Source organism: Nannospalax galili, unplaced genomic scaffold (assembly GCF_000622305.1).
Source record: "Nannospalax galili isolate Female #2095 unplaced genomic scaffold, S.galili_v1.0 scaffold104, whole genome shotgun sequence".
Lineage (NCBI taxonomy): Eukaryota > Metazoa > Chordata > Mammalia > Rodentia > Spalacidae > Nannospalax > Nannospalax galili.
The window spans coordinates 674,907-691,013 of record NW_008353596.1 but is presented as its reverse complement, the minus strand read 5'-3'; the positions used below and the strand labels follow the sequence as shown (position 1 = coordinate 691,013).

Sequence of the window (16,107 nt, the reverse complement as noted above, 5' to 3'; positions counted from 1 at the left end):
CATGTTTGCATCCTCTTCCAGACTCTTCTTTCCTCTCCTCCTCCCTTCTTTTCTCTCTATCTTGATTTTGTTCCAGGATTTTAGGGGAACAATAAATCAATTCCAGAGACATATAAAAGCTGTAGGCAGCTCTAATCCCAAAACCACTTTGGTCTTTCCATTTCCTCCTGTTCTGAACTGCCTGGGAGGCAAGTTCCCATCCTCGCTCCACTTACACTTCATTTTCCATACTCTTCCCAAGGAGCCCATGGCAGTCCGTATTACTAATCTCAGTGGCCTCGTCAAGAATCCCAGGCCCAGCAGAGGTAGTTAGCTAGGGTCACACAGGCAGGGAAAGAAACTCTGTTGTTTAAATCTAAGGCCAGTTAGTGTTCAAATCTTATTTCTTATTTGGTAGAATAGCCCTTGTTCAAAACCCTCAGCTTATTCCCATCATTCTTAGCAACCTGTGATCCAGTCATAGGACCCCTCAGGCTCAGAATCACAGGGTCAGGGTATCCAAGACAAATGACAGCGATACTTATTTCATCAGAGACATGCAAAGACTCTGGTGCAGTTTAATCCACCACTTAGTGCCTCAATCTTTTCACTAGTAATAGAAATAATAAAAAATGTCAGTATTATTAATAAATGCTACATTTTATTGAGTCTTTACTACATGTCATATATCTAAAAGCTATTAAAAAAACCTTATACTATGAGCATTTGATTACAGACAGACCGCAGCTTATAATGATTTGACTTAGTGATTTTTCAGCTTTAATGTGGGATAGAGGTGACACATGTTCAGTAGAAGCCACACTTTGAGTTTACATCTTTCCAGAGCTAGTGATATACAGAACACTCTCTTAAGAGGCTTCCTAGCAGCAGAGAACTGCAGCTTCCAGTCAGCCCTGGATCATGGAACCAACCAGCCTTCTACAGTGAGCTCTGTGGCTGAGCTTGGATACTTGGCAGGCTGGAGGGATTCAATACATTTTTTTAATGTACAGCACTTTTAATTTACAATGGGTTATCAGGACGTAGCCTCATCATGTGCCAAGAAACTAGTATCCCTTTCTGTACATAATTAACAGACAGGTTACAGGCGTCTCTAACTTGCTTAGAGTGAGCTATGGAGCCACTGGCACATGAAACCATTTCTGCAGTCTCTCCCAGAATGGGAAAGGACCAACTTCCAAGAAGAATATCTTTAACCAGAGCATGCCTCTCATTCCTGCTGCACAGCAAGCCACAAAGGAGGGAACCTATGACACTACAAGAAGTGGCTGGTATAAGGTGACACCACTCTGCTGTTCCTTGTGATCATCAGCACAGAATTAGAACAGAGCAGCTGTAGCACTGGCGGTAGAGTGATGGGTCCAAAGGGTCGGGCTAGGCTGACACCTGGGGGGCCCCAGGGCAGAGCACCCCCAACTTGCTGGAAAAGGATGGCTGCAGAGCCCATGTTTCCATGGTGTTAATGCAGGTATATTCTGGGGTGACAGGGAACAGACATCAAATAACCTGTGTATGATCCTCAGAGATAAGACACTAAGCTCTGATGAGGGTATCCAAGAGCATGGACTGTGCCCTTCTGAAAATTTATTCCTTCACTGCTCAGATGTTTGTGGCAACATGCCCACACATTGGGCATGACACTGTACGATGTGCTTGAATGCAAGTGTCAAGAAGACAGTTTTAATCCTAGCACTTGGGAGTCAGAGGCAGGCAAATCTCTGTGAGTTTGAGGTCAATCTGGTCTACATAGTGAGTTTCAGGCCAGCTGGGGATACATGGAGACCGTGACTCAAAAATATCAAAAAAAAAAAAAAAGCTTATATTACAATTATTCTGAAAGTACCAACCACCTAACAGAAGAAATCTGGAGGCATGGGCTGTTTGTCTTATTCTTTCCTCCTTCTGGTAAATACATCTGAGGGGAAGATTCACATCATAGGGATTGGAAATCCTTTAACACAAAGATATTGATTGCCCCCATCCCCCAGTGTCATTACCCCCAATGTCATTACTACCACTAACATCATACTACCATCACTATTCTTCATACCATGATTTCACATCACCAACATCTCCTATGTTAGTACTGTCATGGCTGGCCCCAATACATTTCAACAACAGTCCATCACAACCATTGCTATCTCTTCCAGCAATACCATCCTTACTGTTATCACTGACACTGCTACTTCCATCAACATTACCCATACCACCTATGTAACCACCACCATCACCAGGACTACCATCATCACCTCTATAGTCAACAAAATTATCCCTACCATAGTCATCACCATGATTACTAACATCTTTGTATGTCATCACCACAAACACATTCCACCATTACTAGTACCATTAATACAATTACAATTTTATTACCCTCAATACTTCCTCCATTATCAATAACATTATTCCATAACACTCATCACCACCTCTGATGATACCATCATCACCACCACTATCATTACTACCTCTGATACTACCATTTTCACCCACTATCATTTGCAACCATAACCACCATCACCAGGACCTATCACGAGCATCATGACCTTCATGAAAGTCATTCCTTCTACTATGACTATAACTATTAATCTGATACCACCATTTATGCATCACCTTATAGCTTCCTAAATGCTAATAGTCACATTATCTTAATCCCCATAACAAGTTAATGAGTCAGTCCCATGATTGTGACTTAACAAATGAAGAAACTGATGTTTAAGAAAGAATTCAGCAATTCAGTTAAACCACAGCTTATAAGGTGTAAGCTATGATTGGCCTTTAGCTCTGCCTTATCCAACACGCCATATCTTTCTATCTCTATCAGCCCTAAGCTGGATGGAATGGTCTCCAATATGCTATGTTTTTGCATGAAACCATTCTTTACAATGTCCGTGTTGGGTGTATATGCTGTGGGAGACTCAAAGTGATACCCAAGTTTCTTGGCCACATGAATTCCAATGAAGAATTTAGTCTTGTACATCATTATGGAATACCAATTCAAGTCACCAAGTGCTGACTGTTTGCCCAGAACCATACTGGTCTCCTTGGAGAAGTTCAGAGTAGCAGAAAGAAAGGTTCAGGTCTTTGAGAAAAGGATACTGGTGCTGCAGAGGCAAGTATGTTCACAGGCATGGTTATACGACAATTCAGGTTAACCATGTTAGGTTAAGGGGACAACTGGTAAGTGGTCTTGGAGAAGGAGGAGGAAGAGGAGAAGGAGGAGGAGGAAGAGGAGGAGGAGGACAAGTAGAAGGAGGGGGAGGAGGAAGAGGAGGAAGAGAAGGAGGAGGAGGAAGAGGAAGAGGAAGAGGAGGAGGAGAAGGAGGAGGAGAGGGAGGAGGAGGAGGAGAGGGGCACTGATCAGCTACCAGTAGTTTCTCAGCTAACATTGGGGCCTATTGCCCACTTCAAGTATTTGGGAACTTGTATCTAATCCTTAAAAGAAGAAGGAGGAGGAGGAAGAGGAGGAGGAGAGGGGGGAGGAGGAGGAGGAGGAGGAGGAGGCAGTGTGAGTGAGAGCAATCATGGGGAAATGTCTTGGAAGACGTGGGTGGGTGAGAGAACATAGCCGCACTCCCTCTTCTCTCAGCTGTTTCTTCTTCCTTTTCCTATGCTACCTTCTAGGACCCACCTTCTTGAATGTGAGTAGCTTGATGCTGATCTTTGCCTCTATTCTGTTCCCTTCCTTTTCTGACAGTCTTTCCATGACAGGACATCACTCTGTTTCAATTCCTTCTCTTTTCTTGTTGCCTCCTTCAGTGATTTTGCTCACGTTCCTTCTGCCCAGAACTCACTAACCTACATTGCTGTCTGGCCTGAGCCCCAGCTCTATTATCCAGTTCCAATGCCAACCCTTTCAGGCATCCTTTCTGGTTCTCTAGGTCCTGCCTCACAGGTAAAAATGCTCTTTCCCTCCTCTGAAGCCCCACAATGTTACCTGCTGTCGAGTGCAGTATAGTGAGATGGTAGGGATAGCCTAGCTCATGATGAAGCATATGGGTACTTGAGTCCAACCATCAGGTTCAAATCCTGGCTCAGTCACTCTTGAGAAATGAGGTACTGAATACTATTGTCCTTTTACATCTTGGAGGGAATGGTTCCAGGACCCCATGATAATAAATCTGAGAATGCTCACGTCTCATATAAATTGTGTAGTATTTGGATGTAGCCTACACACATTCTCTCTCCCGTATACTTTAAATCATTTCTTGATGACTAATACTACTTTATAAAATGCCTATACATTGCTCTGTGTGGATTCAGCATAGTACTTCTTGTGTGATAAATTAAAGTTTTGCCTTTGGATAATTCCTAGAACTTTTATTTCTGATTATCTTCCATATGAGGCTGGTTGAATCTGAGGAAGTGGAACTCACAGACAAGGAGAGGGCTAACCTCTTCTCAAGCTCTTTATTATTCAGATTCTTTGTCTGGAAATAGTGTTTACATTCTTAGGTACGGTAAGGCTTAAACAGAATGAAGTTGCTATGACACTGGGTACAATGTTAGGGTTCTATAGATTTCCTGCCCTCTCATTATTATTACCAGAGTGACACTCCCTGAGGGTTTCCTAGACCTTGCACCTGCACTTGGGGGGACTTGGGCACTTTTTCTAGGGCCTCAGTCTCCTTGTCTATAAATTAGGGGGATCAGCGCCTCCTTCCCACAGCATGAAATTCCAGCTGTACCTAGTGCTTATCTCCAACGGTTTCTGTAAAGATTAAATTAGTTCACTATATAAAAAAGTATTTTGTGCATACAGATGTCCCTTAGTGTGTGTTCATCGACTGGAGTCTGGTCTGCCTATCTAGTGTCACTCCCTTAAAGAAGACCAAGTCTCTCTCACCCAGAAATAATCATCTGCCAATAGTTCCTTGGCTAAGGTTGGGACCTCCCACCCATTTTCCCAGCTCCATGCTGGTTCTTGTCTGATTGAGTTTGCATGGGTCTTGTGCACACTGTCACCATTGCTATAATTTCACATGAGCAAGTTCCCAGAAGCCTGGAGGACTCTATTTTCTTATGGTCATGTCCCACCTCTGGCTCTTACAATCTTTCTACCCCTCTCTTCCATAATGGTTCCTGAGCCATGGGTGAGTGAGGTTTAATGAGTCCTATCCAGGGACATGTACTCTGTAGTTTCTTATTTTTGGTCTTTTTGAGACAAGGTCTCTGTGTAGCCACAGGTGTGCCTGGATTCACTATGGTAACCAGGCTGGCCTTGAATTCACAGAGATCTGCCTGCCTCTGCCTCCGGAGTGCTGGGATTAAAGGCATATGCCACCACATACATTTTGGACAGTTGTGGCCTTCTGTGTTCACAATGAGGGACATCTGGTTATATAAACGACTCAATAGGTCTTAATATATATGACAGAATGCATAAAATCCTGTGGGTAGGCTATGGGAAGGTGCAGATAGGGGAGAGGGTCTAAGTATGAGTAAGATGTATTATATGAAATACACAAAAATTCAATAAAAATATACATTTAAGGAAATTACTTGGTGCAATAAACTATAACAAGGCATTTTTGTCTGGGGACTAGCTACCATTTTTGTTTTTGTTGTTATTTTGCTAACACTTTGCACAGCTTTTCATACACAACATGTCTAATAGATATTTCTTCTTATTGTCTGTTCCAATTCCAGTACTGAAATACAGCACCAACAAAGCTGAGCACCAAACATTGTGAAGAAACATGTTTTGACAGCATATGATATTTCAAAAATTGTCATCAAAGCAGTCATAATGGAAACAAATTCAAATTTTAATAAATATCCTTGGACTTCTTGTCTTGAATTGTCTAAATAATCATCAATGAGAGGGTGGGAGATGAGATCCTTTTAGTATTAGGTCCTTTAGGCTTTGGAGTCCTAAACTAGGCCAGGGCTCGCTGTGTGCAAAGGAAAAAGGAAAGAGAGAGCCCCTTGCAAGCCACCCTAAGAGACTCCTGCTGCACATAACATGACCTTCAGCCTAGGTGGGTAAATCCTAGAGAGGGAAGGAAAGCCCAGTCTTCCACCCACGGCTGCCACTTCACCGGCCTCCCCTGGGAGCCGGAGCACCACAGCCTTTCCCAGATGCCTCTTCTCACTGAGCCAAGATGAGCATGGGTGAAGAGCTGCTGGGTCAGCAGGAAGCTGGTAGCTTTCATTTTTGGTTTCTGGTTGAATCAAAGCTGGCAGCAATTGTCAGCTCTCTCTGGGGATCTGGCTCTCTCTGGGGATCCGGCTTGCTTTTCCTACAGGTGAACCCAGGCTGTAAGCAGGAGGCCAGGTGGGGTGCCTTAAATCAGACCTGTTGCAAGGCCTTGCTGCCTAATCGCCAGCCAATCAGGGCCTCCTCGAGCCCCCCGTTTTGTACTTTGCAAAGAATATAGCAGTACGTCCACCATAGGGCTACTATAAACATGAAAGACTAGGGCACTTACCCCACAGAGAGGTCATTTGAGGCACCTGGAAAAGGAATTTGACTTTCAAGCTTCAAGGACTTTCTTTATCTACTCAGACTCCTACTAATTTCTTTTATGTTCTGGTTTCAAATCCCAACTCAAGGGCTTCACATACACACCCTGGCTGCCAGCCTGCTTGTAGGTGCTGAGCTTTCTCGGCACCATCTCCTACACAGAGAAGTTGCACCCCACTGGGCTCTGTCATGGCTTCTGCCTTAGAAACAAGGTAGGTGAAGGCATAGAATGCCTCCTCATCACATTTTCAGGTAGCAGAAAACATGGAGGTAAAACTATGGGTGGCTGGTAGCATCAGGAATCAGCATCTCATTTGGTTGGACAAACATTTAAAATACTAAATTAAAACTTAATGGGAGAGGCTGGAGAGATAGCACAGTGGTTAAGAGCACTTACTGCTCTGGCAGAGGTACTGGATTCAGTTCCCAGCACCTACATAGTAGCTCACAACCGCCTGTAACTCCAGTTTCTAGGGGAGTCAATACCCTCTTTCTGGCCTCTGCAGGCTCCTGCACACACATAATGCACATAAACTCATGTAGACAAACACATATTCACCTAAATAAAAGAAATAAATAAATTTAAAATAAAACAACTTAATGGGCATGCCCATTCTTATACTTCTGCTAATTAAAAAGAAAGAAAATGTCAATTGCAGAAACACTAATCTGAGGACTCTGAATTTGAAATAATTCATATGAAGACAAACAGAGTCAGGGAAGTCAGCCAGGCTGACATTCAAGTCATGTGACTGTGGACAGTGCACTTGCCTTCTCTGTTTTTATAATCCATAATAAGAGGCTTATGCCAGAGGATTTCAGAGTTTCCTTCCACCTTGATGTTAAGTCATGAAATACATATATATATATATATATATATATATATTTCTATAATATATGTTCTGGGTCACTGCTTCTCAAAGTTCAGTGGCATGTAAAATATCTTGCTAACATGCAAACTAGAATTTTCTAGGTCTGAATAGGGGCCTGAGATTCTCTATTCCTAACAAGTTCCTGTGTAAAGCTGCTGGTCTGAGGCAGTATTTTGACCAGGACAAACAGGCAGTAATAACTTACTTTGACTGTGTTCTTGCTGTGTGCTGACTACTACAGCTTGTGTGCACTATTGCATTTAATCCTAATAACAACCTTGGCGGAAATTCCTATCAATGCCCTAGTTTTACAGATTCTGTAACGATGAAGGCTTATGTAGATGATGTGACCTGCCCAAGGTCATGTAGCTAGGAAGTTGCAAAGTCAAGATCTGAATTCAGGTCTGTCTAACCAGAAATACATGTTTGTGGTGATTGTACCACATACATTTAGGTGATTGAACTTAAGCTGAGGACACTTGGCGAAGGACAGCGCAGAAGTAAAGAGAAAGCTGCCATGCATTTGTAAATGTATAGCAGTTTAGTCACTTGCAGCTGACTGCGTTGCACAGAAACTACTCATAAACTGCCTGAGCCCTCCTGCCTTTTTGGACCACGTGAAACCCTGAGTTGGCAGCCTGATATTGGAGGTCTGAGATTCTAACTGACTTGGAGATGCTTAAATGCTTGCTCGATCCTTCCCTGACAGGCCGTGATGGCTGTAACAAAAGGAGGAAAAAATCTAGTTCACATAAATGATTAGAGCAGAGGAGAGAGGTTTAATCCTATTAATGAATTTGCTAATTGGCCTTCTGCCCCCAATCATTTCATACTCAGCTTTTACAGTGTCAGATGAAATGGAAGTAGAACCAGGGGTGGCTGGAGACGAGCAAGAGCATTTTTCTCGGGCCTGCAGCCAGCTCAGTTGCTCAGTATTTGCTAATGAGAAGTGTCAGTCTCTCCTTGAATACTTCTTCCTACATCCGTGTCCTCATTTTGACTGCTTTCCCACTCCAGGCCCTCAAACTCCCCATCCTAGGCCAGGAGGGAGAAGGGTGACACGGTGGTGGGTCATTCAGCCCTGTGGCCCCAGCAAAGCGCTTAGAAGAAGCACGCTTCTCAGAGCTTCAGTTTCCTCAACTGTGAAATGGGAATGATTGCAGCATCTTGTCCTACAGGGTTGAGGTAAAGCAACCCAGAAATGAATGAGCAGGAACATGGTGCCTGGCACTGTGTGGAGGCTGGATCAACTGTAGATGCTAATCATCATCATCATCATCATCATCATCATCATCACTGGAAGCTGGTCTATGTTTTCATACTTTGGGAATTTCTCATAGTTGGGAATTTCTGTTACCACCTAAACTTGGCAACTCCCTATAGGTGTCACCAGAGAAAGGGCTCAGGGTTCCAGTGATTGTGGATAGGACAGCTCTGCATCTCCAAGTCATGGAATCAAAGGCCACAGACAAGGATACAGAGTTCCTACAAGTAGAGTAACACAGGAGATGGACCCTGTCTTGGGAAAGAAGCCCACAGCAAAGCCAGCAGTACCCAAAACTGCTAAAGCATCTCCTCTCACTGATGCACTTGGCTTAGTCCTTCCATTGCCCCACACAAGCCTGTAAGGGAGAGGCTGTCATTGTCCTGTTTTACAGAGAAAGAATCTGAGGTTCAGAAGTGGAGGGAAGAGGGTCCAATTCCCAGATTCCTTTTTAACCTTTACCCAGTGGTCCTAACTAGCACACTTCTCTCAGCTCCCTGATTCCAGTGCAGTGTCTGCCGTTCCTATGGCTGCCCACCACATGGAACAGACTTTGAATGTGGCATGGAATAACAAAAATTAATTCAAAGTTCTACTCCCATGGTTAGCATATAGGAAGAGAGCAATATCCCACCTGACTATGGTACTTCTAGAGGGTGACCTACTTAAAACAGCACCTGGAGGGAGATGAGGCAATGAAACTAGTTTCTCTGAAAGCTACAGGACCCTTAGTCTCTCTTCTAAATACACTCCTTCCTTGCCTGATGAATGGGAGCATCAGCTCCAGGGCCATTATGCAGAATTTTGCAGGCTTCTTCCCAGGCAGACTTGGATTCTTCCTCTGTATTCCAGTGCTCTTATATTCTTTGGAGTCATCAGGCACACATACCTTATCCCATCCATCCTTTACACAGGCAACACTCATCAAGTCTGGACCAGGTGTCAGGCTTGATAGGGGCTCTGGAATAAGAATTAGCCCCTGAGAGCTAGTCAGAGAGATAAATGTGTAAACCTATGACAACCTCAGTGTGCATAAGATCTCAGCAAAGGGAAGCGGCAACAGCTATGGGGGACTGGAGAAGGGAGAGCTGTGCCCTGTGGGAGTGTGGGAGGACTTTCCAAAGGGATGACGTTGGGAGAGGCCTTGAGGAATGTGTAGGAGTTCACCCAGTGAATGGGGAGATGGAGGTGGAAGGGGGGTACATGAGCTGGAGTAGATCTTAAGCGGAAATGATATAAGGACAAAAATGTGAGAGAATAATTATGGGGTTTGCCAAGTGAACAAATAAATAGGTGGACATGTAGAAGGATCGAACCTCATCCAGACCAGGTAACAGTGAGCCTAAAAACAAGGGTGGTCAGTATGGATTGATCTCTGCTTTTCTTGAAACAAAAGTATGAAATAGAGATACATTACCATCTCACCACCTTCCTCAAAGACACTAGGTATCTATGGGTAAACAGAACCTCCTGGGACCTTCTAGGCCAGATTTAGAATTTCCAGTGTTCTAGGAAGCACTTCCTATAAGTTTGGTATTAACTATCTGCACCAGGTTTTCCTGTACCCTTGGCTCCTCCTCATTTCACAAGGGTTTCTATGGTTTGTCCTCTTAAAGCTCATTTTAGACTTTAATCTCCATCATGAAGTATTAAGAGGTGGAAAATTAAATGATAGTGTTTAGGACCTAAATGATTAGGGAGCAATTGGTAGTTAGGATTCAATAAGGTCTTCAGAGTGGAATGTTCCCTCCCCACCTGCCATGAGTACCAGAGCCTTTATAAGAAAAAAGGACGCTTCTGCCCATGTCACTCAGAACTCAGCAGCAAGACCATCCATCACCAGATGCACTACTTCCTCCTCTGACCTCTAGAACTGTGGACCACCATAAACCTCTTTTCTTTAAGTTACCTAGCCTATGATCTTGCGTTGCTAGCAACAGTACACAAGCCAAGTTAGAGGTTTGGAAACTGGAATTGGGCAGCATAATTACCACTCTTCATGAAAAGACAGTCTTTTATTGTAGTTTTTCTAGGATGTCATCGTTCTTTCATTCATTTATGGATATAGTCATTTAATCATGCGTTCATTTATTCATTGTCTGCCATTCATTTGATTATTCACCTGCTCCCTTGTTCATTTTCTCATTTATTGATTCACTTATTTGTGCTATCATTCATCTTTCACCCATCTACTAAGGAATGCATTCACTTATTCCCTCGCACATTTATAAAGATTTATTGAGTAAAGCTCAGCTAGGTAGACAAAAGGTCCAAGTCTTGGCTCTTTTCCAGGAATCAGACTGAAAATCCCACTTGTTTTAGGTAGTCATTCCCCTAACCCCAATACTTCTGTGAATATCTGGGTTGCGGAATGGGAACACTGTTCTCAGCACTTTCTTGCTAAATGGTAAACAGATTCAGTACATTTCATGGACAAAGCCAATTCAAAGCCAACAGACCAAGTAACACAACTCATTCAGGCAGAGGGCTGGTAACTGAAATTCCAGCGGGAAGCTAACTTTTCCTGCGGGGTCTGCAATTCTAAGAAATAAGAGAGAGGCCAACCATCTCATTGTTTATAATTTCCACTGGAAAATGTTTATTGAGAGCCTACTATATGTGAAGAACCCAAGCAGGCATTTTGAAGAACGATTCAGACACATTTCCTGCTCAAAGCTACACCATAGTGAAAGGGAGGGGTTAATTCCTCCACTGACTGAGTCCAAGCATGACTTGTGAGTCAGGAGAGTGTACAACTTAAAAGTGTTAGGATTTCAGATGGGAGAAGTCACTTCTCTCTGGGGCTTGGAGGAGGCTTCCTGAATATGGAATCAGCTGAGTGAAGTCTTGAAATGTGGATAGAATTTGAATTAGTGACAAGGAGATAGGGATTGAGTGAAAGAAGATCACAGAGCCGAAATGATGGACAGAGACGCTGAGGTGGTGAAAGCCACGGCATAAGCATGTCTATTGCCAAAAGTCTCCAAGCCCAGGCCACTCTGATGCAGGGCCACCGGTTCTTTGTGCCTCTCTGTTCATTATCGCTTCCCAGGGCTCTCTAGGATTTACATACCATTCCATTTCTTCAGCCTCATCAGGGACTCTACGTCTCTACAGTTCTAGGGGCTTTCTAATTTAGGAGCCACAAGAGCAGTCTCAGATTCTGTTTTGCCTGGTGACCTTACAAAAAGCATCTGATATCCATGGGATTTAGTTTTCTCACTCACTCAATAGGCATTGTGGAGGTCCAAACCTCACCCCCCTCTCAAAGTTCTGAATGTTGCATTTGGTCATGGAAAAGTTAGAACCCAGCCACCCAAACAATGTGAGATTATTTGCTTAGAATTGAGACGGTCCTGGTCTAGTGGTGTTTTCCTAAAGTAAGTCTCCCGATTCCCACGGAGCCCGCAGCTGCATGTATATGCCCCTTCTCTGGTTATCTCCTATACCATAACCAGCCTCATTTGCCCATTCAAGCCTAAGAGCCAAGTCCTTGGCAAGAAAATCACACATGAAACTGACACAGCCAGAAATTCTACTAGGGACTAGGGGCCGAGACTGAATCCCGCAAGAAAGGTTTTTCCAATTTTCAATTAAAGACACATCAAGACCCCAAACAGAAAACAGAAAGTGAACTGCTGTGTGCTTTTATTTACTGGCAAAACTCTTAAATCACTGTTGCCTGCAGGGACTGCTCCCAGAACAGCAGCTTGGGCTAGGCGCATTTCCTCTGTAGCACTAATCACATGGAATTTTTGCCCTGTTTTAAACACATACATATATTTCCGAGTTGTGTTTTTGAAGCTTTTGGGCTTGGAGCTGAGCAGGCTAAAATGTTCTCTGGACCACTCATGGTGCAGAGGTCAGTGGACTAGAGCAAAAGCTCAGCATTTCAATGTCTGGCTTTTGATCCTAGTGACCTCCACAGGGCTCAAAGAATATTCCAGAAATGAGCTGTAAGACTCTCAACAGTCCTGCATACTTTTGGAACAACCTTATTCTGGGCATTCGGTCGTCCCAAGCAGTAAAGGCATACACTGAATAGCACATAAAATTTGCTGACCACTTATCATGCAACAGAACCTGTGCTAAGCACTTGATTTCCATTATCCTGAAGTGCATACAACACAACGGCTATTTTAAGACGATAACTACTATTGTCCCTATTTCACAGTGGAGGAAAACAAGGCTTAGTCACACAGCTAGTGAGGGGTAGAGCCTGGACTTGAACCCAGCAGGGAGATTAGCTCTTCATTTGAAAATCTCCACCATTCTCTCCTGACTGCATCTAATTAGATCTGAGCCTGACATCCCAGAGATCATAGCAGCGGCTCTGGCAACAGCACCAACAATAAAACCCTTGGCATTTGGGAACCAATGAAACCTGAAAAAAAATGCCCAGTGGGATATCCTCCATTCATAGAAACCAAACTACCAAAAAGGAGAACTACCAGGGTAGATACGACCCCTGATCACAACCCTCTCAGGGGAACTCTGTCTACTTTCTCAAGCTTCCTCCCATGGAAGGCTCTTTTACTGATTTGCATTCTGATGGGAAAGACAGTGAGGTTGGACTCTGTTCTGAACTCCCTGACAATTCAAGCTCAAGGGCTCTGGGCAGCAGGGGCTGATTTGGAGACCCATCCAATGACCCTGAACCTTTTAGGAGTCTTAGATCTGGTTAAAAGGATTAATTAGAATGTGCAGATAAAACACCTAGCCCTGTGTTAGGCAACCAGTAGTGGCACAGGGAATACTGGCATACCCTCTTCTCTTTCTTAGGGTCCTAGGAGAGAGGAGAAAGTGCTGTGGCCTCTGGGGTCCTGTAGGAACCGACCCCAGGTGATCTGGATTTAGAAGTGAGAGAGGGGAACAGAGACAGTGACACCAGAGCTCCTACTTCTTTCCCAGCTCTCTACCTGGAGCTCCATGTCCATCATTCATCCATCCTCATCCTCTTGCAACAATCTCATCTTGGTCCCTAATAGATTCAGCCACTGCAGTATATAAGGCAAGGTCCTCCCTCCCTCTGCTTCCTTCAGCTCCCTTGGGAAGTTGCATTCTCACACATTTGAGGGATATGAACACAGGGTTACTGAGGTGAGGAAATTTGCTTATGGAAGGGATGGTGAGGCTGGGATTCCCACCTACACTCCATTGGACTATAAAGCCTCAGATCTTTCTGTGACACCTGATTGCATCTCAAGGAGGCACAGACATTATAAATAAGAAATAAAGAAATCCAAATTAACTGTACCCTACAGTCCCCTCCCTGGCCCTGTGGGACCTCATGGTGTTCAAATGGATGATGGGGGGGGGGGAGGCTTGGATCTGGTGCTCAGTCTTGTTCCCAGTCAAGCAGCATCTCAGGATCTTGGAGAGGCAGAGCTCAGAGTACCAAGGCCCTGGGCCAAGGCTGGCAGACTCACTCTGGGCTGCTGAAAGGCACCAGTGCCTTCTCTGACTGCAGGACATGGAACTCAGCTGCCAAATAGGCTGAAGCCCCTTTCTGTTCTGGGATGTCATGCCAGCACAGTCTCATCACTTGGGATTGGCCCCTACAGATCTCTTCCCAGGGTGCTCAGCCAGCCTGTGCCTCTGGGGACTGGGCCAGAGGCTGAGCCCTTTTACCTGGGGAGCTCTGTGATCCCAACTAAGATGAGATAGGCCAAGTCCTAAGAGGAGATTCACTGCACATTTGGGGCCACCATGACCATAGTACATCCCTGATCACTAAGCCAGCACAGGGTGGGTGCTGTAATCAATCCCACCTGTAGCGAGAATCAGGTTCCAATAGCAGAAGTTGAACGCATAAGAATCAGATCTTAGAATCTTTCTGCTATTTGCAATGGCATTTGAGCATTAGACAAAACCAAACCCATCGTTATATTTTTTCTTAATTGTTTCCAGTCTCTTTATCCCTAGAAGCAACTTTCTAACAGTTGGATAGAGGGCCTGCATTGAATACCATGGCCCGACAAGGTCACCCAACTTCACACGGCTCTGACAACTCTCCCACTGGTGACCTGGCCAGCCGTAGCTGGAGAAGGGCAGCTGGCTCCAGATAGAGGGAGGCCAGGATGTCACACTTTTTAATCTTTGATGTAAACTCTGTCCTCAGCAACCTTTTTGCAGTGCCCTCAATTCCTCTGAGGTCCCCAGACCTTAGCAGCACAGAGTTGTGCCTCTCTCTTACAGACTCCCTGGGCTTCAGGACCCAAGCCTGGGACTTTTACCACCTGGCAGTAGCTGATTCCTTTTGGCTTGTGGAGGTTTGGAGTGTGGACAAACAAATCACTGTCTCCCTCATGGTGAGGCTACCAGGGCAGCACTTGACATGGCCCTCCCAAGTGGGCATGTAGAGTGTGAGCACCCTTGCTGGGTGCTCCAGGTCACACTGACATCAGCCCTCATGGGAGCGGGAAGAGCCTCCGCAACATTTCCACCCAGAGAACGCGGTTATCTCCACCTGTAAATTTGCCTCCTCCTGCTCCCAGAGATTTCCCAAGGGGAGGGTCCTGGAGACCAGGCAGGGACCAGCACCCAATCTGACTCCTGACCCCGGGTGTTCACACCAACCCTCCCATGATGTTCTTATTAACCTCTGGAAAGAGACTGTCCAGAATCCTCATGGGTAGGGGAACTGGGACTAAGAGAGGCAGGTGGTGAGCCCCAACACAGCGCCCAGCACCCCCAAACCCATCCAGGGAAACAAAAGGAGGACAGAGCTCTTACCTTTAGAGGGTCGCCTTTGTTTGGTCTGCAGGGATGAGAAGGTGCCCATGACGGCCCCCATGGCAGCGAAGACTTGTGTGAGACTTGGGACCCCAGGCCCTGTCCCTCCCCTCCCTGAAAAGAAATCGGTGTGGATTGCCCACTCAGAATAGGAGCAGAGAAAAAAGCAAGAAAGGAGAAAGCCCCCGGCAGCTCGCCTGCAGCTTGGAATTCAGCGAGCGTGGGGCCGGGGCGCTGGGAGCTCTGGCTTCCGTTTCCAGCCCGGCACATGTACTGACTCCCAGGGCCAGAGGCTCAGGGAGCCTTCGCAGTGGCTTCCCGGTGCACGCACCCAGTCGGGCCGTTGCCCCCGCTGAGGGCCAAGGACCGAGCCCGGAGGACTGCCTGGTGCTGGACACCCGGCCAGAGTGCCCGCCCGGCCGAGGCTGCCGAGCCCGCGCCGCGTGCGGTGCGGGAGCCGCTCTCCGCCCGCCCCTTGCCGCGCGCCCGCTCCGCCCCGCGCTCGGGCTGGGTCTCAGGGGGCCGAGTACCAATCATGAATGAACCGCGCTGGAGACGCGCGGAGCGGAACAGCCGCGCGGCCGGACGCCGGACTGCGCCAGTAGCGAGTGGACCGCGGAGGGGCGGGGCGGGGACCAGCCCTGCTGCCCCGCACAGCCCTGCCCAAGCCGCTGTGCGGGACACCGGGGATGTCCTCCTGGGCATCTAGCTGATGGGTGTACAGCTCAGGGGCAGCAGGTGGCCCCCAGGGGCAACGTGCGTGCAAACGTGTG

At 45.9% G+C, this 16,107-nt stretch overlaps 1 protein-coding gene across 5 annotated transcripts in view; it reads right to left on the bottom strand.

Moving 5' to 3' along the window:
* Kcnip1 (potassium voltage-gated channel interacting protein 1) overlaps nt 1–16,107 on the bottom strand; it is a 400,602-nt gene that overhangs the window by 226,499 nt on the left and 157,996 nt on the right. The window contains exon 1 of one of the 5 annotated variants that reach the window (XM_008850743.1): nt 15,335–15,918. The exons of 3 other annotated variants lie outside the window; for them this stretch is intronic. In XM_008850743.1, the coding sequence (XP_008848965.1) occupies nt 15,335–15,395 (61 nt within the window). In that variant the 5' untranslated portion in view covers nt 15,396–15,918. Of the gene's footprint in view, nt 1–15,334; nt 15,919–16,107 lie in introns of those variants that run through there. One more of the 5 variants, XM_008850742.3, reaches the window with a different exon arrangement.